This window comes from Alexandromys fortis, unplaced genomic scaffold (assembly GCF_014885135.2).
Source record: "Alexandromys fortis isolate MF-2015 unplaced genomic scaffold, M_Fortis_MF-2015_v1.1 scaffold_253, whole genome shotgun sequence".
In the NCBI taxonomy this organism is placed as follows: Eukaryota; Metazoa; Chordata; class Mammalia; order Rodentia; family Cricetidae; genus Alexandromys; species Alexandromys fortis.
This window is the reverse complement of record NW_026068124.1, coordinates 755,495-777,065: the sequence shown is the minus strand read 5'-3', so window position 1 is coordinate 777,065 and position 21,571 is coordinate 755,495. Positions and strand designations below refer to the sequence as shown.

The 21,571-nt window shown below is 45.9% G+C and overlaps 1 protein-coding gene across 1 annotated transcript; it reads right to left on the bottom strand.

Annotated features, from left to right (window-relative positions):
* Positions 1-1,185: 1,185 nt before the first annotated feature.
* On the bottom strand, positions 1,186-19,617 carry Hepacam (hepatic and glial cell adhesion molecule). The gene is made up of 7 exons (XM_050125709.1): positions 19,343-19,617; positions 5,211-5,552; positions 4,277-4,558; positions 3,691-3,790; positions 2,627-2,700; positions 2,390-2,460; positions 1,186-1,841 (listed from the first exon to the last, which is right to left on the bottom strand). The coding sequence occupies exons 1-7, from the start codon at positions 19,425-19,427 to the stop codon at positions 1,539-1,541; spliced, it is 1,257 nt and encodes a 418-aa protein (XP_049981666.1). The 5' UTR covers positions 19,428-19,617; the 3' UTR covers positions 1,186-1,538.
* Between the last annotated feature and the right edge of the window lie 1,954 nt (positions 19,618-21,571).

Sequence of the window (21,571 nt, the reverse complement as noted above, 5' to 3'; positions counted from 1 at the left end):
GTTGTGGAGGTGATGGATATGGGGCCTTGGGAGTCGCCTGTGGGATGATGCAGAGACAGAACTGAAGTTTAGACGTTGAGGAGGGACAGGAGACACAAGGTCCCTGAGGGCATTAGGTAAGAGAGGACAGAATATCCAGGACCCTCTTGTCTTTCAGCCATTTGTGTGCTTTCTGTCTTCACACAGTGGGTTATTTCCTTTCTTCTGAAATCCCAAAGAGGCGGTGGCCCGAGAGTGTCCCAGCCCCTTAGTTCTCTGATGGTAGAGATTACAAAGCCAGCTCTGTCCACTGTGCTGGGTTCTGGGTATCTAGGAACAAGGCAGGTGGAAAACAGAAGGCTAGGGAGTATACTATGGCTGCCCCGATAGGCAGGCTGGGGAGCTGCTGCTTCTTTCTGGGTTTCTCTGCAGAACCTTATTTCCTTACAGCTCCAGGAAGCCCCTCAACCTTTCTGGGGATGATTGAAATGCTTGTTTTGTAAGAAGGCAAGGAAGAAGAGTGAATGGTCAAAATCAGGTCCTTCCCAGATGCAGCTTCTGGCTCAGTGGTGTGTGGCCGTGCAAATCTCTAGAGCCATGGTTCTCAACTCTCCGAGTGCTGTGACCCTTTAATACAGCTCCTCCTGCTGTGGTGACCCCCAACTAAACAATTACTTCATTGCTACATCATAACTATAATTTGCTACTGTTAGGAATCATAATATAAATATCTCATATGTGACCCCTGGCGGGGTTGTGACCCTCAGGTTGAGAACTACTGCTCTATAGGTACAAGTCCACCCACATTCTCATGAGCAAAGATAGGAAGAAAGATCAGTATAGCATGCTTCTGAGGAAGCCATTGGAGGCCACCAAGCACTGAAAGCCTGATATTTTGTCCCTGCCTAGTCCAGGTTCCTGGGGTTCTAGGAAGAATGCCCATAGGGTTCACCCTCGCTATCGGGAGGGATGGGGAACCAGGTGACCAGAAAGGTCCTCTAAGATTATGACTCCTTTGTGGTCAGAACAGGCCCTGTACACCCAGGAACCAGCATCAGACATCTTTAGTTAAGGACAGTTTGCGTTTGTGGATAAGTGACCTCTAATTTGGACTGGCGGGGCAGCGTGGGGGGGGGGGTGTACCACAGACGTTAGGGATCGGAGGCGTGGGGGGTTGGGAGGTGGGTGGGAAGCATAAATCCTCCCTAGGGGGCGCGTAGGATGTCTCACTGGGTAAAATTACAGATGTTAGTTACCATAAAACCCTTCCGGGGATTGGGCCGGACATTTAATAATCTATGTAGTCCTAAAAGGGCACAGTTCACACCCACTGAGAACACAGAGAACACAACCAGTAAACCCAGCACACATGCAACAGGGCTTAACACCGAGATCAGCGCTCCACCCCATTTGTGCAAGCTCACACACGTGTGCACCCTAAACGGGGATCTGGCCACGTTCTCCCATCGCACCAGGCCAGCGGCCCCGGAACTTCTATGCCTCCCCCCCCTGCTACGGATAGCAGACCGTGGGCAACCGGAATGGACTCCCAAGGCAGCTCAGGCACTGATCTCCACCTGCCCAGACTCGTCCTGCTCGCGGATTCTGTGCACGCCCGCAGTCCGGAGTGTGTGCGAGGCACTGCGCGAGCGGCCGGGCGAGCTCGGGGCCCGTGGCGGTGACGTGTGCGTCCGGCCGGTGGCGGGGGAGCGCGCTGGGGAGCGCGGGTAGCGGCGGGCTGAGCGGATGGGCAGCCCCGGACTGCGGCCCGGCACTGGTGGTGACACAGAGTAGCCAGGCGGGCCAGGCTCTGTGGTGCTCCGAGGCTCTGTAACGGGGTTCTCATCCTGCTCCGGAGAGTCCTGCAAACACAAGCGCCACAAGGGTCAGCGGTCCCGAGACAACAGAAGCGGGGCGGGGGGGGGGGTCCCTCAGAATTTTCACCCACACCTCCGACTAGGTGGCAGACACAAGTCTAGGAATACACAACATTTTGTATGGCCCAGGCACATGACAAGTACTCAGTAAATGTTAGCATGCATCAGAGCCTTGTCTCTTTATCCTCTTTCAGACCTGGTCGTGGCAAATGGGCATTGCATGTGAGCAGAGAGAACAGATGAAGGGCTCTGAAGCCCACAAGGAGGTCTTGTGACAGGAGGTAGCCAGGGTGTGGTGGAAGCTGGGGTACATCATGATATTTGGAATGCATCCAGTCAGCTTTGTATACGGACTATCGCCTATATCGCGAAAGCCGGGTCTGCCACTTGTTTAGCCCTTCATAAGTTTTCTCTCTCCTTGCCTCTTTTTTTTTTTTAATCTCTAAAGTGGAAATGACACAAAGATTTCTGCAAATACATCACATCATAGGCTCCCAAGCGTTCCATGGAGATTCCTCGACAGAGTGGCTCACCTTGTCTTTCAGGATATAGAGTGCCATCGGGTTCTTCCGCTCCTGTTCTCCACTTCGGGGCAGGGTGTCTGCTGCATAGGAAAGAACAGTGTCTGGTCCAAAGACAAATCCTATATATCACCCAGCTCCCGTATGCTTTGCTCTTCGGACTTTCTCATAACCCACTCTTCCTTTTCCCAGCAGGCCTCTCTGATCTGAGCGCTGATGGGCTGGGCCAGTGGGTGGCTGAGAACTCACCTTCTGATTTTAGGCGGTCATCGTTCTGATCCATGTATTCCAAAGAGTTTTGCTTTTCCAACTTCCTCTTCTTCCTGCAAATCAACCGACCCCCCACCAAGAACAGAGCTATTGGACATGAACAGAAAAGCTAAGGAACAGACCCTGGAAGGGATCTAATGACCACAGAAGAAGCCTTATGATGGGAAGATGGGCTGGACATGGTGGTTGTTCAGAAACGTTGGAAAGAGTCCCATCTAGGTTTGCATGCTAAGATAGTTGCTGGCATTGTGACTGTGGGAAGGCCATTTACCCAGGGTGGGTTTCAACATCTCTGTCTGTAAACTGCGGATGCTATGACTTAAAAGGTGGTACATTAACCCAGCTAGACTGTATAACTCAAAGAAAAAGCCACCATCAGCAGTGCCGGGGTGATCAGAGGTAGCTGAACACAGATGCAGTACCATATACAAAGGAAAAATACACCTGAAAAGAGGAGGAGAAAAAATTCAAAGAGATGAGACTAGAACTCGGGAGCTGGGGTGGAGGGATAGCTCAGTTGGCAGTGATTGCCTCGTAAGTGTGAGGTCCTGAGTTCAATTCCAAGAATCCACATAAAAAAAGATGGCTGTGGTAGCCCACAACTGTAGTCCCAGCACTGGGTAAAGCGGAGAGAGCCAGATCCCTGAGGCTCAGTGTCCAGCCAGCTTAATCTAATTCATATGATCCAGGCTGATGAAAGACCCTGCCTCACAATGACAACAACAAGAATCCCAAAATGGATGGCTTCTGAAGAATACGCTGGAAGTCTATCTCTGGCATCCACATACATGGGCATTTACACACACAAGCACCAACAACACATACCCATACTCACATCTATACAAGCATGTGCATGAGCACAAACACACACACACACACACACACAAACACAGAATAGAGCTTGGAAAATAGGGATGCAGCTCCATAGTAGAGTGTGCCTAGTATGTACATGGCCCCGGATTCAGTATATTGCAATCCCTCAATATTAAAGCTGGGATTTAAATAGGCTGAGGGAAGAACCAAGATGTGAAAGTTGACGTCACCTAGACTTTTTGGAGGGTTTCCAGCAGGCACAGACTGTCACCAGGGTCACAAGGAGAAAGATGCCTCCTGTAGACAAGATGATATAGAGGGAGCTTCGTCCTAAGCAAAAAGAGGCGGGGAGGTGGGGACAATGTGAGAAGGGGAGCAGGTGCGGTGAGTGGACACTAGCAATTGAGGGGGTAGACAAGGGCACCCTTAGCATGGGTAGGCAATGGCAGAGCTTCCCTGCAGCTGCCCTTCCGTTTGTGCCTGTCCTCCACAGACAGTCAGCCCATCTCTAATTGGTCTCATGCCCTCTAAACCAGTGATTCTCAACCTGTGGGCCACAACCTATTAGGGGGCAAAGGGCCCTTTCACAGGGGTCACCTAAGAGCATCGCAAAGCACGGATAATCTATATGACAATTCATAATGGTAGCAAAATTACTGTTATGAAGTAGCAACAAAAATAATTTTATGGCTGGGGTCACTACAACATGAGGAACAGTATTAAAGGTTGTTGAGAACCACTATTCTATATAGTTACTCTCTGGAATGCCTTTAGTCCCGGCGAACCCTCGTATCTTGGGCAGGCAGGGAGACTTACTATACACGGTGATCTTGACAGGCAAGCTTCGGACCTGGCTGATAGGGTTCTCCACTACACAGCTGTATAGGTCATCATCCTCCATGAGGACTCGGGTGATGGTGAGCACCTTTTGGTCAGGGGACAGGAGCATTCGGGAGTCATTGAGGAGGGGTTTGCCGTCCTTCAGCCAGGTGTAGCTAGGTTTGGTGCCATTCTCATGGGAGCAGTTGAGGGTGAAGGCCTCGCTGAGTTCCAGCACAGTGGTTGAAGCCACTAACACCTGTGGTCTTGAAATGGGCACTGAGCCCCAGAAATGGGGGATGGAAATGCCTGTGAATCATGGTCTACAACACGATCCCCCCCCCTTCTTTATTCTCCCATCTTTCAAAATACAACAGTTCAGACTGTGGGCTGAGATCCTTAGCTTAGGTTCTTTCCCATAATTTATCCGTCCAACCATCCACCACCCACCCATCCATCCACCACCCATCCATCCATCCATCCATCCATCCATCCATCCCTTCTTCATCCACTCATTCTTCATCAAGTAGCTTCTAGACTGAACAACACAGCCATGGTGAGTGTGCCCTTTCCCTTCTTCCTAAACACCATTCTAAAACCACTGAGCTTTACTTAAACGGATCGAGCCTAGAAGACACTTTAGTTGGGGGAGATCTAGGTCTAGCTCTCTAAGTTTAACGCTAGGCTCTGTCAGCCATATGAGCTTGGGCAAGTTACTCTATTAACTCGTTTTCCTTGTCTTCAAAATGGAGAGAGCAATGTTATCTAGCCCTTGATTATTGTAAATGTTAAGCAGGCTGGGCTGTGCAAATACCCTATGCTAGCTGTGCCTAGGCACCACCTTCTAATGCCCCCTTAACCTTTTGTGGGTTTTGGGGGTCTAGCCTCAGTCCCGATCTTATCCTGCCTCCTTCCCTGCAGAGTGCTTTACCATCTACTGTAAGATTGATGGTCTTCTCTCCTGTGAAGGTATCATCAGTGATGGAGATCTCCACTTCATAGGTTCCCTCATCCGCCAGCTGCAGGTCGCTGAGAAGCAAGGAGCCATTTTCAAAGAGCCGGATTCGGTCTCTATAGTCAGGCCGCAGAGTGCCGATGACCTCTGTGCCTATAGACTGCACCACGGTCACCGGCTTGTCACGCTTCAGCTGCCACTTCACCACAGGCTTGTCGCTGCTGGTGCTGCTGTACTGCACAGAAAGCAGGGCAGACTTCCCCACCGTGCCGTGGATCAGACGTACTGGGCTGGTGATGTTCACCCCCTCCAGGGGGACTGCAAACAGAGACCCATTGGGGAAGAGGGCAGTGTCAGGCCCTTAGCTTCATAGCCCAATCCACCTTCAAGCCCTCTGACCTTCCTCACACCTTTAAACCCTTAGCTTCCCCACCAGTTCTGGCTTCCACCAGCGCCATTGCCTTTCCAACAGACCTTTGCTATCTCTCCTGTGCCTTTCTTTCCTCAAAGCCGTCCCAGGTCTTCTACGGCTTAGTCTCTCTGGCATTTTCCCCATTGTCTACCTCTTGCAGAAGATTACACCTATCAAACATTCTATGTGTTCTTCTCACAGAAATATTGACTGACATCCAACGTGGCAAATCTAATAACGAATCAAGATGGCAGGAAATAGAGAAAGCACCAGAACTTAGATTCCCTGAGAAGGAGGCACGTATGCTGAGCCAATGCTCAGGAAGAAGACGCTTAGGACCTAAAAACAGCACAGATACTTCCCAGTCACACAAAGAATCCCAAGTCCTTACCTCAAGTATAACTGTATCTTACCAGGAGGGCTCAGTTTATAAAACAGTTTGGCAACTGGGGAGGAAGTTCAGGGAATTCACCTATACACCAGCCCTGTTTGTATTTTCTACAGAGGAAGAGTTTGGAACCGCAAGGCCTTGCAAGATGGGGCTCTACCACTTGCTGCCTGTGTGCGTTTGGATAAACAGTCTTTCCAAGCCCCATTCTTCTCATTTACAAAAGAAAAATATAGTGACCATAAACCAGGCAGTAGCCTGTAATTCCAGCTCTTTGGAGGTAGAGACTGGGATCAGAAGTTCAAGATCATTGTTATCATTCTTGACTACACAGTGAGTTGAAGTATGAGGCCAGCCTAGGATATCCTATCTCAACACATATATATGAGAGAGAGAGAGAGAGAGAGAGAGAGAGAGAGAGAGAGAGAGAGAGAGAGAGAGAGAGTTGGGGATATAGGGGATGTAGGGCTGTGTTTTTCTATTTCTTCTACTTGTATTTGATCGTCTGGACCAAATCAAGAGGTAAGTGAACTAAAAAGCTTGGTTATGGCAATTAAAGCAAATTTTATTTGCTGAACACATTCCATTCGTCTTAAGAGCAGGTGCTATGTTAAGTATGGGCTCCTCCTTTCTGTAAAAAGTCAAGGCAAAGCCCGCTCACCACTTTGCCACTTCTCTGGGCCTCAGCTTCTTCGTTTGTGCAGTGAAGTAGTTAGTGAGACCAGCATGATGGCTAAGCAGTTTCCAACTCTCACCTCCTATCCCTCATCAGCCTGTGCCACTCAAACCCCAGGAGATGACCCTGCAGAAAAAGCCACTGTAGGTGTGACTATCTGAATATCATTCGCTAATTGGAGGAAAGCGGTGTGCTGAGGAAGTTAGGACAGACAAAGATCTCTATTTGTGAACCTTTTCTCTCATCTTGTCCTGAGAGAGAGTCTACCTGTGTTGTCCAGGGCTACCTCTACCTCACAATCGTCTTGCCTCGACCTCCAGAGTGTTGAGGTGACAGAAGCATGCCAAAACCCCCATCTCATAACTAACTATTTTTACATTAATTTTTGAGATAGCATCTCATGTTTCCAAGGCTGGTCTCAGACTTGATCTATAGGCAAGAATGACCTTGAACGGATCTTCTTTCTGCCTCCACCTCCTGAGTCCTGAGATTGCTGACATGTGTCGCCACCTCCAGTTGTATGCCATGTTCATAATGATCCTAGGGCTTCATGTACAGTAGGCAAGAACTTCATCAGTTGAGCTACACTGCGGCCCCTCAAACGCGATTTTTAAAGATTTATTTGTATTTTATATGTATAAGTGTTTTGCCTGAATATATGTATGTGCACCACATGCCTGTCTAGTACCTAGGGAGACCAGAAGAAGGTGCCAGGTCCTTTGAAACTAGAGTTACAGATAGCGTGACCTACCATGTATGTGCTGGGGATCGAACCTGGGTCCTTTGCAAGAACAAGTGCTCTTAACTACTGAACCATCTCTCCAGCCTTAAAGATCATTTATTTTTGTTTTTTATTTATCTGTATATATGTATGTGTCTATGTGAGTGTATATTATACAGCTCTGGGTGCACATCGAGAAGACAGTGGATTCCTTGAAGTTGAAGTTATAGGCTGTTGCGAACCTTTTGGCTTGAGTTCTGGAATCTGACCTCAGGTCTTTGGGGAGACCAAGAACTGCTCTTAGCTTCTGAGCTATCTTTGTAGTGCTCCCCCCCTCTACATCATTATTTTTTGAGACAGGGTCCCATTGTGTAGTCTGGCTGGCCTAGAACTTGCTACATAGACCAGGCTGACCTTGAATTCCCAGAGACCCACCTGTCTCTGCCTCCCAAGTACTGTGACTTAGCTTTTTTTTCGTCATTCCTGACCAAATCTCAAACATTTTTTAAAACAAAAATGTTTTCATTTTTCTAAAGATTTTACATAAAAATGGAAATAAATGAAATATGGTCCCGTCTACCTTACTTGTTTCGGCAGACGAGATGATGGGGCCTGAGTCGTCCTCCCCAATAACACAAAGAGCTATTAGGCATTCCCATGGCCCTGTGTATCAGACTGAAGTCCAGCTGTTCATGTAACCTGCAAAGTTTCTTTCAACTTTCAGTTTATGTGATGGCTTAAATGGGTTTTCCTGTCTAACAACTACTAGGCCCCATCCTTGGCTAGATTTAGAAAAGCAAGCTTTCAACTTTCTCAGAGTGGTCAAAGGGGCTTTGGTATGTATGACTTGAGGTGGTTCTGGGAAAAATCACAGAGTATACTTAAAGACCTCCATGCTCAAATAGCAAGGTCACGTCTCAGGACCTGGTCTAAAACTGTAGGATTAGCACATGCCAATGACACGTGTGGAGTCACCCAGGAGGTTCACAAAGCTGAGTAAGGAAGGACCAGAGAGAGGGAGCACTGGTTAAAATTGCATAATGCTCTTGCAGAAGACCCGAGTTTAGGTCCCAGCACCCATACCAGGTGGCTCCCAACCACCTGTGACTCCAATTCCAGGGAATCTTCTGGCCTCTGTGGGCACTTAACACACACATGTGCACACACAGACACACACACACACAAATAAATAAATAAAAATAAATTTTTTTTAAAAAAAATTGAAGGACTAGAGAGATGGATTAGCAGTTAAGAGCATTGGATGCTCTTCCAGAGGCTCTGGGTTCAATTCCCACATGGCATCTTACAACTCTCTGTAACTCCAGTTCCTGGGGATCTGTCATTCTAACACAAATACACATGCAGGCAAAACATCAATCAATGTACATAAAATAAATAAATAAATAATTTAAAAAATGAAAACTTTTGAGTACCATCCCTGCTGTGGTTTGTCCCTCGAGGGTTTGTGTGTTGCCAGCCTTCCCCTCAAGGTGACGGTATTAGGAGAAACTGAAACCTTTAAGAGTACAGTGGGGTGGGGCAGTGGTGGCTTACTCCTTTAATCCAAAAGTAGGCAGAGCCTGGTCTACAGAGCAAGTTTCAGGACAGGTTACAAAGCTACAGAGAGAAACCATGTCTCAAAAATCAAAAAAACAAAACCAAAGAAAGAAAGAAGAAAGCGAGCCCAGTGGGTTAGCTCACTGTGAATACTGTCCTTGGGAAAGAACTGAGATAGTTATTGTGGGACTTTGTGCCAATTTTTCAGAGATTAAATTGTTACAAAAGAATGATCCTAAGCACCACTCGCACACGGCTTCCTGTTTTACTGTGTGATCTCTCTTCCCCCACACGTTCTGTGATGCCATCTACTGTACTATGATAGGATGTGTGAGGTCTGCTCCAGAGCTGATGTTACATGGCTTAGACTTTCTTCCTCCAAAATTACGAGCTAAGTAAACTTCCTTTCTTTATAAACTGTTCAGCCACAGATATTTCATTATAGAAATGGAAAACTGATTAACACAGATCTTGAGCATCAAACGACGCTTCTCATTTTCCTCTACCAGCGATAACCCCAGAAAGAAAGACATTATATTTATTAATTACCCTTCTCTCTTATGTAATCTCTGCTCTCTCTATCTCTCTCCGCGGATTATATTCCATCCCATTTCAAGGTTTCAGTAGTCCCCCCACTTTTTTTTTTAAAGATTTATTTATTTCTTATGTATACAGCTTTCTGCATGCCTGTATGCCAGAAGAGGGCACCAGATCTCATTATAGGTACCTAGGAGGACACCATGTGGTTGCTGGAAATTGAACACATGACTTCTGGAAGACTAGCTAGTGCTCTTAACCTCTGAGCCATCTCTCCAGCCCTTCAGTAGCCTTTTTTAAAAATTATGTTTCCCCTTATAATTCTGCTTTTTAAAAAAAATCAATTTATATTATATTGTGGATAAAAACACTGGAGACAATACAACTTTTGACCACCTCCTAATTTACCCTGGCCCAAGTGCCGGCCTTCCTTATGCCTGTGAACGTGGTTATGCCCACAAGGAGAAGGGACACATGTACACTCATTGTAAGGAGGACGGCGCCATCTTTCTTGGATGCTGATGACAAGAACATTTTTGCTGAGCATGAACAGTTGCCTAGAAACTGAAAGAATCTAAGTTTGGGTTTCATAACTTTCAGGCGACACAGAGAACTGGGACAGGAGCCAAAGCAGGACACAGAAATGAGGAAACAGCTAACACCTCAGGTCTAGAGTGGCAATAAAAGGGAGGAGGATTATTTAACCTGGAGAAGCAATTAGCTTAATCATTGTCTCTTGGGCATCTTTATGTAGAAAGTCTCTGGTCCACCACAGGCAAAAAAAAAAAAAAAAAAAAAAGGAAGGTACCATCTTTGCAAGATCTATCTAATTAAACAATGCCTTAGTGTTTATAAAGGTCAGAAGCATCTACTCAAGGAGGATTTGACACCCTGTGATACCAAGGAAAGGCAAACCTCAAGAATGTATCTGCACAGAACCATGATCCTTTTCTGGCTTCGTCCCTTAAAGGAATCGCCATGCCTTAAATTTATCTTTCAGAACCTTCAGAGGGGTGATGCTGAAGTCATGTTATAAGGCTCTCTACACCTTACCCGTTCTCTAGCACCAGGAACCACACTTGCAATCCTTTCTGTCTGAAACAGGCTTTGTTTGCTTGGGTCTTTGAGCATCCTAGGTGCCCTGCCTTGGGCTTTCTTCAACTGTATGATTTCCTTTCTGAAGTCTGGTAGCGAGACCCAGATGCAATAATCCAAGGGTAGCGAGAACTTTGTTCTCTGAGAGAAGGAACATTTTGTTTTCTGTTTTGGGTTTTTAATATCCTTCCGACTTAGTGATGATCCTGAGGAAGGCAACGTAGAAGAGGGGAAAGAGGCAAACTGCATGGTGGGTTGGTGACGTCATTATAAAGCCACATCACAAGACTGCTCAGCTAGCAAAAGTCAGCTTCACCCAGGACCATCTAAAATCGTCTGGGGCAACAAGACCAATGGAAATAACTGCTGTCTGTCCTTAAATTCAGCACAATACGTCTGGACCGTTGGCCTTACAGAATTCCCTGCTCCCGTCACGTATCTGATGCCCTGACACATCCAAAGACCACATATAAGATGGAAAGCATGGAGCAAACCCTGCTCGAGAAACCCTCTCCATTCCTGAAGTTCCCTACCATGTCTGTCACCTAAGGTTTGCTCCTGAGTGGCATTGGAGAGGCCTGTTCCCATGGAGGGCACCTTCACTCTGAAATTAACTTCCTCCCAGTTCTTTGCTTTGTCTCATCTCTGAGTTCTTTTTTTGATGGCTATCAAAATCCGGAAACCCAGGATTGGCAGTCTCCACAATCCGCTATCACTATCCCTGAGACCTCTGTGGACCTCATCCCTGGCAGCAGTCTGAGAAAAGGATCCATCCTCGTCATTTTTACTATACAAGAGCATCATTTGTTGTGTAATGGTTGGGATTACTGCACTGTATGCTGTTCTCCTGTTGAGGCCTGGACCGTGACTGTGAAATCGTTGGAAATGTTTCAAAATCATTCAGGGACATATTAGGAAACAGAAACTGTGAAGAAGTCCCTTGAGATTCAGGCAAAGGGGAGTCAGGGGCTTTTAATCTACTCCTTAAGAAACATAGATGTTCAGGAATAATTTAAGCCTATATTAAGACAACATGAGGATTATCATGTTTGTGAATTGAAACTGTCAATACTGTTAATCTGTCCATTCTGACAAATAAAAAAAAAGTTGACCTATAATTTAATACTCTACTATTTAGATCTCAGGAGGCTTCCTTACTTACTACACTAGAGCAGACTTGATATGATGTGTCAGTTTATGACCAAACTGACCATCACAGAGCAAGGACAGGGTGTTTTGTCCTTCTATGACAGGAACAGTGCTTTGGAGTCGCCCTTGGCAAAACTGCTTTATTACACCCTCCCCCTTTGTCCTACCCAGGGTTTCTTTTTCCATTACTTTTACAACTATTATGTTCTTTTTTGTCTGGCACTTCAAATTCTGAAAGAGAAGCCCTGGTGCAACTGTCCTGCTAGGAAGGAAGACATTCTAAGGAAACTTGTGTACCCTCCCTTTGGCTGTCATTACTACTGAAACAACGGTCTCCAGTAGCTGGAATTCCTCAGAATCTTATGAAAGGAGAAGAAAAAGCCTGACGTCAACCAAAGAAAGAACTCGTCTTCTAACAAATAACAATAATAGCAATAAGAATAATGTGTGTATTCTGACTTGTCAGATTACCTTGCTTAAAAAATGATGGGCCAATAATAGGCAGGACCTCATCGTGACCAGGACTGTTTAGTTACATATACTTCTAGCTCTTCATATAAACCTAAACTTCATGTCTGTACCCCAAAGGTGGACTTGTAGGTGTTGGGTCACTGGACCTTTTTGATTCTTCTTCCCAATGTGACTACTAAATATCCTTTCTCTGTTTTCTTATTTGTCCTTTTTTTTTGTTTTTGTTTTTTCGAGGCAGGGTTTCTCTGTGTAACAACTCTGTCCTGGAATTCACTCTGCAGACCAGACTGGCCTCGAACTCACAGAGATCTGCCTGTCTCTGCCTCCCGAGTGCTGGGATTAAAGGCGTGCACCACCACCACCTGGCTTTGTCTTTTTAAAAACATTTATTTGTTGTTTGTTTGGTGGTGACATGGTGTGTGCTCGATGGCACGGGGCACTTCAGTTCCCCTGTCAACTGTGTGTGTTCCTGCAGATTGTGAGGCTTGGTAACAAGTATCTTTACCCACTGAGTCATCGCACCAGCCTCTTCCTTATTTGTCTTTTTAATTAGCCTGTTGAGGATCAATGTCTTGAGCCCAGCTTGTTAGAGTTGCCAGGGCCAAGGCTCTGACTCAAACGGTTACGTAGCTTGTCCAACATAAAACACATCCATTGATATGAAGGGTAACTCGAAGAAAAGTAACATGTTTAAAAAGAACTGCAGGAGCTAGTCAATCCTGGAAGGGGGAGGTTCATGGCAATGTTCCAGAGAAGATAGAAGGAGATGGCTCAGATGAGAAAGACCCCTTACTCAACATTTGGCCCTCCTGGCTTATACTCTACTCCCACAAAACGTTTATACTTTTCCCCACTAAGCTGTGTGTGAGCATGCACTTTCCTGTAAACTGTGTGTGTGAGCATGCACTTCCTCACTAAGATGTGTGTGAGCATGCACTTCCACACTAGGCTGTGTGTGAGCATGCACTTCCACACTAGGCTGTGTGTGAGCATGCACTTCCTCACTAGGCTGTGTGTGAGCATGCACTTCCCCACTATGTTGTGTGTGAGCATGCACTTCCCCACTAAGATGTGTGTGAGCATGCACTTCCACACTAGGCTGTGTGTGAGCATGCACTCCCCCAGTAAGCTGTATGAGCATGCACTCCCACACTAGGCTGTGTGTGAGAATTCACTCCCCCAGTAAGCTGTGTGTGAGCATGCACTTGCTAGTGTGTCCACTTATGCAGAGACCCGAAGGGAACCCTGGGTGTCCTGCTCTTCCACCCTCTGCCCTATTCCCTCACACAGAGACACTCACTGAACTTGGAGCCAGGCTGGCAGTCAGAAAGCTTCAACAACCTTCCTGTTTCCTCCATGACTCCCTGTACTGGGTTTAACAGGCATGAAGTTGACCACACCAGTCTTTTTATATGGGCCCTGAGCATTTGCACTCAGTCTTCATGCTTACACAAGTATTCTTATCTACCGAGCCATCTCCTCAGGCTCCAATGTGGAGCTTTAAGGATGATAAGTCCCTTAGAGCCAATTCTTGAGTAAACCGGGTCCTTCCCACCAACTCTGGGTTCCCAAGTACTGACCACCCGAGTGCCAGGTTTCTTGAACCTCTTCTAGTAACAATAGTTATAATAAATAGTCCTTGGATATGTTGAAGTAAAAATAAATTTTCCCCTATAGAACATGTTGGACAAATATCGGTTTAAATAGACTGCAGATCTAAGTATGAAAGGGGAAATACCATTTTAAACAGAATAGGACACTGCCTTCCTGACTTGAGAATAGATACAGAATTCCTAAAGAACAAAATAGCAGCAGCACCAGCAGCAACAACAACAAAAAACCTGGTAACCAGCTGGGTGTTGTGGCCAGCCTGGGCTGCCATAGTGATTTCCAGGCTAGCGTGGGCTGCAGATTGAGAGTCTGCTTCAAAAACAAAAACAAAGACAGAAGGAAAGAAAGAAAGCAACAGGAGAAAACATCCAGGCGACTCAATGGAAAACTGTTCAAATGATGTGGTACAAGGGCTGGAGAGATGGCTCAGCAGTTTAGAGCACATACTGTTCTTCCAGAGGGCCAGAGTTTGATTCCTGGCACCTGCATTGGGTGACACACAGCCACCTGTAACTCCATCATGTACATACTCAAAGCACACACACACACACACACTTGAAATAATTAATATATATATTTACATTTAAAAATACTTGGTACTTCAGAAAAAGCAATTCAATTAACTGATAAAAATATGTGAAAAGCTCAACTTGATTATCAAGTAAATAAAAATTTAAACTATAACTTGATTCCATTTTCTAGTAATTAAGAAGATTGGGAGATGATTGGTTCATGAAGGCATTAACTTCAATGGATTAATTCGTCAATGGTTTGTTCTAAGAGGGCTATCGAAAGGTAGGGCCTGCTTGGAGGAGTAAGTCCATAAGCACTTGTCTTGCCAGACCCCTTCCTGTCTGTCTCTACCTTCTATCTGCCATGAGTTGATCTGCTCTCTTGCATGCATGGCCCCTAGGGTTGTGATGGTCTCTCATCAAGCACAGGCCCAGCAGCAGTGGAACCAAGTGACCGCGTGATAAGGGACAGGTAAGGGCGCTTTATATTCCACATTACAAGGACACACTTGCAGCGTGTGTAATTGTCAATGGGATTCTGCATGTACACTCTGTAACTCAGATAATCCTGTGGGAGGAATGGGAGACTCAGTGGCCTTAGGCCTATGTGAATCTCCCGCTATGGGGCTGGGGGGAAGGAAGGGGAAAGTACAGGAAGAAATAAGAAGAAAAGTACCAACACCATGATTATAAAAATAAGGCTTGGTCACCTGACCGGAGGGACCAGACTAAAGTTTGGAATGATTAATTGTCTTTGTTCTTGTTCCCTATAAAATGGACCAGTTGGCGATGGTCTGAGTAAGGCAGATTGAGGGATGATAACACTCTGTCTTCCTAGATTGCTGGCTCTCTGAATAAATTGTTTAAGAATTCACTTCCTGCTTCTGTTCATTGGCCTCTGGTGGTTAACAAGCAACACAAACTACCTGGGTTCATATCTTGGTGAGTGCAAAGCCAAAATAAACATAGCCAAGACATAAAAGTGGAGAAAGATTTATTATCTGAAGCAGGGAAGAAAAACATAGGATTTATTTCCAAAGCACTGCCCTCCTTAACACAGACAGAGAAGAGATTTATTTGGGGAGTCTATACATACTCATTCAGAGGTTGGGCCAACGCCCAGTTTTATCACTTAGGGAGTATACCCCTGGACGTGCTCAATACGATATGGAGTGCATGGTTAGAAGATTAAAGTTGTGACAGGATACCTCTGGGCATGCTCAGCTTGTGTCACAAACTTTATGCTGAAAATGAAGGTTCTTTGAAGGGACATTGACACAGGAGTCTGCTCTGAAGGTATCTGCCTCAGTGGCTTACATAGCAACTGAAATACCTAGGGTGATTCAGAGGAAATAGCAAGATTTCTTTCTTTTCTTGAGACAAGGTCTCACTATGTGGTCCTGGCTGGCCTGGAATTTTCTATGTAAACTAGCCTGGCTTTGAACTCACAGAAATCCTCCTGCCTCTGTCTCCCAAGTGCTGAGATTAAAGGTTATGCCACCAACCTAGCCATATCTGTTTCTTTATCTAAGGGATGATTACATGGGCTTGTTCACTTGCTAAGGGTCTATAGGACTATATCCTCATGTTAACTGCATCTTCCTCTATGAGTTTTTTAATTACACTATTTTTTTTAAACTAAAAAGGATCTCCATTGCAACATGGTAGGCTAAAAAAGACAGTGGGTGTGATGGCTCGTATCTCTAATCCCAGAATCCAGGAGGCTGAGGCATGACGATTGCCTTAAATTCAAGGTTGCCATGGACTACAATGTCAGACTGTTCTAATACCCACCCACATCTTCAAATTCAACACAGAAACCAGGCAGAGGAGTAGATAAGTCCAGAGAATAAAAACCTCCAAAGCTTGGATTTATATCATTATAACACCTTAGCCTCTGCGTAAGTCTTATTTGAATATCTTGTGAATTGTGCTATGGTGAGTTTAAGAAGGCTGAATTTGGCCTGATTTGGGGCCAGCCAGATGGTTTAATGGGTAAGGGTACTTGTCACCAAAGCTGATACCTGGGACCCACAAAATGGACAGAGAGAACTGCCTTGTCTCCTACCTCTGCAGTTATGTGCTGGGACTCCCATGAAATAAGCAAATAAATGTGAAGACAAAGAAGAGGCAGGCTCCGTCAAAGAAAGCCCAATGTGTCAACATCAGTGCCTGAATTTTATTTTATGTGTATGAGTGTTTTGCCTGCACGTACATATATGTATAACACGTGTGCAGTGTCTGCGGGGGTTGGAAGAAGCCATGTAGCCCCTGAAACTGGAATTGTGGATGGTTGTGAGCCACCATGTGGGTGCTGGGAATCAGACCTACGTTCTCTACAAGAGCAGTGGGCCCTCTTCATGGAACCTCCTCTCCAGCCCTCTCCTTGCCAATCTTAATACTGCATTTCCTAGCTTTCACTACAGTTAGCACGGCCATGTAGCAAATTCTAGCCAATAGAACTAGTGAAAGGGATACGTGGCACTCAGAGACTTATTTTGGAAACCCTCTTCCTGTATCTGTTAAGGTTTTTTTGTTTATTTGTTTGTTTGTTTGGTTGGTTGGTTTTGAATTTTCTCTTTGGCCAGGCATGATGGCCAACACCTTTAGTTGTAGCTCTCAGGACACAAGGACTGACACGTAGATCTCTGTGAGTCTGAAGCCAGTCTGGTTTACATAGCAAGTTCCAGGCCAGTCAGGGCTATAGAGTAAGAAGACCCTGCCTCAAATTCTCTACTTGGACTAAGTAGAGACAAACCCTACAGTGATCCACACATCACTGAAGCAGACAGAGTCCCATCAGCTTAGCATGTTTTTTTTTTGAGAACTCTACACACTGAAACAGACAGAGTCCCATCAGCTTAGCGTGTTCCTTAAGAACTCTACACACTGAAGCAGATAGAGTTCCATCAGCTTAGTGTGTTCCTTGAGAACTCTACACACTACAGCAGACAGAGTCCCATCAGCTTAGCGTGTTCCTTGAGAACTCTACACACTGAAGCAGATTAAGTCCCATCATCTTAGCGTGTTCCTTGAGAACTCTACACAATATCGTCCTTCCTTTCCCAGGCCTACTCTACCACTTTATTACACTGGCACATAATATATGCCAAGGACTTCAATTTTGAAATTTATCTACTACAGACACTGACATTTTCCTAAATAATACAGTAAAGATGGCAGAGGTTTATTACAGAATCTGCACTTCCATTTGCTTGTTACAATAGCAGGACAATAGCCTAGGGCCCAATAATTAGCTCTCATAAATTATAGCTAATATTGTTTGTTTGTGACAGGATCTCATGGAGCCCAGGTTGGACTCAAACTCACTATGTAGCCAAAGATAACCCTCAACTCCTGATCCTCCTTCTTCTACCTCTAAGGTGCTGAGATTAACAGGCACGCACTGCCATGCCTGGCTCATAACTACTGTGTTATTAACATGATTTATAATTAGAAAAACAGCTTTGCTGTGAGCTGAAGTACCTATCCTCAAACTCACATGCTGAAGTCCACATAATCCTCACCCCCAAGCCCCACATCTCACGGCCGGACTTCTTTTGGCGATGGAGTCTTTGCAGAGCCAAGGAGTTAAAATGAGGTCATGCTGGAGCAGGGTGGATCCACTTCCGCACACGTCCTTGTAAAACGGGGACATTTGAACACAGACACGCAAACAGGAAAACGCCACCTGAAGGCTGGAATTTTGCTGCCTCAAGCCAAAGAGACCCGGGACAGATCTGTCCTTAAGGCTTGCAGAGGTACCGTGGCACCATCAATACCTTGATCTCTAGCGTCTGCCTTTCAGAACTGCAAGACAACGATGTCCTGCTACCTAAACCACCTACTTCATGCTGTTTGTTTCATCCGCTCAGAAGAATTCAACGGGCTTCCATTCTATTCTGTTGCCTCATTTTCCCAGCAATGCTTCACTGCACACCAAGGGATCCAAACGTCTATCTGATCCTTCCAGTTCCCAAATTAAAAATCACTCCGTTTCCCTGCCCACTGCTTATGACTACCTCTCATCTTCGGGGACAGTTTTACAAGGATTTTGCTGAACTCAATTCCTGCTTTTCTCTCATCAATGCTGGACTTCTGGGCTCCGCCTAAACACACGAGACTATTTCAAGCTCTTGACCTTTGTCCATTTCCCAACAATCATCTCACTCATGCTCCTACCTATTTTTCTCATCCTCTGAGATTCAGTGCAAACATTCTTCCTACGAGGAAACATTCCCGGGTTCTCACCCACACATATCCTGCCCCACCAGCAACAGCTTCCTGGAGGGAGGCAGGTGACTTTTTTTTTCCCTGATTCCTTGCTTTTTGTTAAAACAATCTACGTATCTGTTTGCCACACGAAAATGTGCGTTTCTGGGCTCCCTGTCATTATGTGTATGAACACAAAAACACATCGACAGTATTTAAAATAAGGTCAGTTCTCCATAGAGTTGATAGGGGACATTACAAGAGGTAGGTGTCTATGGCTTCGAGTGAATTATGAATAGGATGGATTATTATCCTAAACCAGGCGGCTCATTACCTACAAACTTCTTTTCTCTTTCAAGCAGTTTGACACTCAAAGAAGCCAGGGTGAAGATTTGGGAGGCTCACCACCAAGATTTCCCCTCCTCCTCCCACCAAGAGCTCACATAATCCTCTGAAAAGAATGCTTGGACAGGCCCATGCCAACAAGTCATCCCATAAGAAGTGGCACAATGCCTTCCATCTAATGTACTGAATGCCGTGGGAGCTCCAAAGTCATGCAGCCTTGGGGGAGGGGGCCAGGGGCCAGGCAGGAAGCATAGGGAATGAAGAGATATCTTCAACACTGATTCCTTAATTCACTGAGATCTTCCCACGGTCACAGCGCTCTCTCCCCTCCTCCAGCCCTGAAGGTATTCAGGCTCTGTTCTCCCACTCCCCCTCCGTCAAAAGCCCCAACTTCTTTTCTCCAGACCTTTCTGGTCTCCTACCTGGCTGGATGAGAAGCAGGTAGACAAAAGGAGCGAGGTGCAGGGCCCTGGAGGCTCTGGACAGGGCTCCCCTTTCTCTCTTCATTTTGGGTGGCGTTCTCCAGCTCTGGTGCAGACAATTAGCATGATTTCTCCACTCCGGGCACGTCCCTTTGTACCACTCGGAGTTTCTCTGCCCGGGCACAACCCTGCCAACTTCCCTCTGAATACACAGAGCTCTGTGTGTTGCTGGCCTTGTTCTCTCCTCTCGCTTTGCTCAGATCTAGCATTTTCTAGTTTCCAAGCCCTTCGCCCCCCTCCTAGTTTGGACAGGGGTATCTCCATGGCATGATAGTCTCCACTGCATGTTCCATCGTACTGGGCTCTGGTGGTCCAGCGGTTCTTGACTTATCCGGAGTAAGCCCCACTCCCAAGGCAGATGCCCATCCGGCCTCCGTGTCCCAACCACATGGCTCCACCTCACACTCCTCCTTCAGCTTCAGGACAGACTTCTAATAAGGGAGAAAAGGTGGGGGTGGGTGGGGGAGCTTTTGGATATCCTTGGAAATGAGAGGCCTGAAAGAATTGCTGAAGACGTGGAAAGCCCTGTTTTACCCCAAGGGAAGAAGATTGGGGGAAGGGCTTGAATTCTGTTTTTTTTTTTTTAAGATTTATTTATTTATTAAGTATAAAGTGGTCTGCCTGCATATGTCCCTGCAGGCCAGAAAAGGGCGCCATATCTCATTACAGATGGTTGTGAGCCACCATGTGGTTGCTGGGAATTGAACTCAGGACCTTTGGAAGTGCAGCCAATGCTCTTAGCCTCTGAGCCATCTCTCCAGCCCCTTGAATTCTGTTTCTTTCACATGTGTTCTAGTTGGGATTCTCTCCCATCACAGGTTCAGAGAGATGTTGGAAGTGTCTTCCCAAAGTCACTATGTCATTCCCCCACATTCAGCCAGTGTATAGAACCTGTCAGAGCAAAGGTGGGGGTAATGTTCCGCAATCCAGCACCCTGGGGTTCTGCTATCAGTGTTAACAGCCTAGCATGTCCTCCTGTCTTTCAAGTCTGCACCCACTCCTCTCATGGCCTGTGCCTTCTCATAAAATGCTTGCTTACTCTGTGATAATGGGACTGACTCAATCCGTATCTGTGAGCCCTTGATTTCACCTCTGTAAAACTGCTAAAGTGATAGACTCCTTGGAGGAATTGTCGGGGAGATTGGTGAAGGTTGTGGTATAGAAGGCTCGGCAAATGCTTTGTTGGGGAGAAATCATTTAGGACTGGGTGTGGAGTATGCCTGCAATCTCAGCACTAAGGAGGCAGAGGCAGAAGACTGTGAGTTCAAGAACAGCCTAAGGTTCATGACAGCCTAAGGTTGTGACACCCTGTTTCCAAAATCCAAAACAGGCCTAGTGATGCACTCCTGTGATTCCAGCACTCGGAGGATTGGGCACGTGGAAGATTGCTGTGCGTCTGAGGCGAGTTTGGACTACATCATGAGTTCCAGGCTGAACTGGGCTACAATGTGAGACCCTATCTCAAAACAAAAAACAATACAGAATGAAATAGAAACCCAGATCAATCAACAAAACAAAACACCAAAAAGGACATTTCATTTTTATTTATTTATTTTTTTTAGTTATAGGTGAATGTATTTCACCTTAAAGTCAAAACTAGTCTGTGTTGATAGACTCCAACTTTGAGGGCCACCCCACACAGTCCTGTGTTTTTCCTTTCTTTTAATGTTTAAACCGTTTAAATTAAGATATCATTCATATATCAGGAAACTCACCTTTAGTATGTACAGCTCGGTGGCTTTAGTATTTGCAGCAGGCTCTGAGTCTGTCACAAATGTCCAGTCCCAGTTGGTTCTCCCCAGATAAGACCCATGTCCTAGTTGTCAGTCACTACAGTCCTTTCCTCCAGCCCCGTTAACTACCGATCTGCTCTCTCTGTGGATTTGCCTGTTTCAGATGTGCTGTACAGATGACACCACACCCACCACACCTATGTCTAAGATTTTTCGGAACTCCGAAACTATTTTCCAAAGAGCCCAAATCGTTTATATGCTCACTAGCAATTCACAGTTGCCACTGCGAGGCCCTACCCCACATTTCTGATTGTCTTTGTTTTTGAGACAGGGTCTTCTGTATCCAAGGTTGGCTTCCTACTTTCTAGGTAGTTGAGGATGACCTTGGACTCCTGATCTTACCCGAGTGCTGGAATTCCAGGCATGCACCACTATG

Coding starts and splice junctions, on each gene's coding strand:
- Hepacam (XM_050125709.1), bottom strand. CDS start 19,427: ATGAAGAGAGAAAGGGGAGCCCTGTCCAGAGCCTCCAGGGCCCTGCAC. Junction 2,461..2,626: donor TGACCGCCTAAAATCAGAAG/GTGAGTTCTCAG, acceptor TTTCCTATGCAG/CAGACACCCTGCCCCGAAGT. Junction 1,842..2,389: donor TCTATATCCTGAAAGACAAG/GTGAGCCACTCT, acceptor TTGTGTTTGCAG/GACTCTCCGGAGCAGGATGA.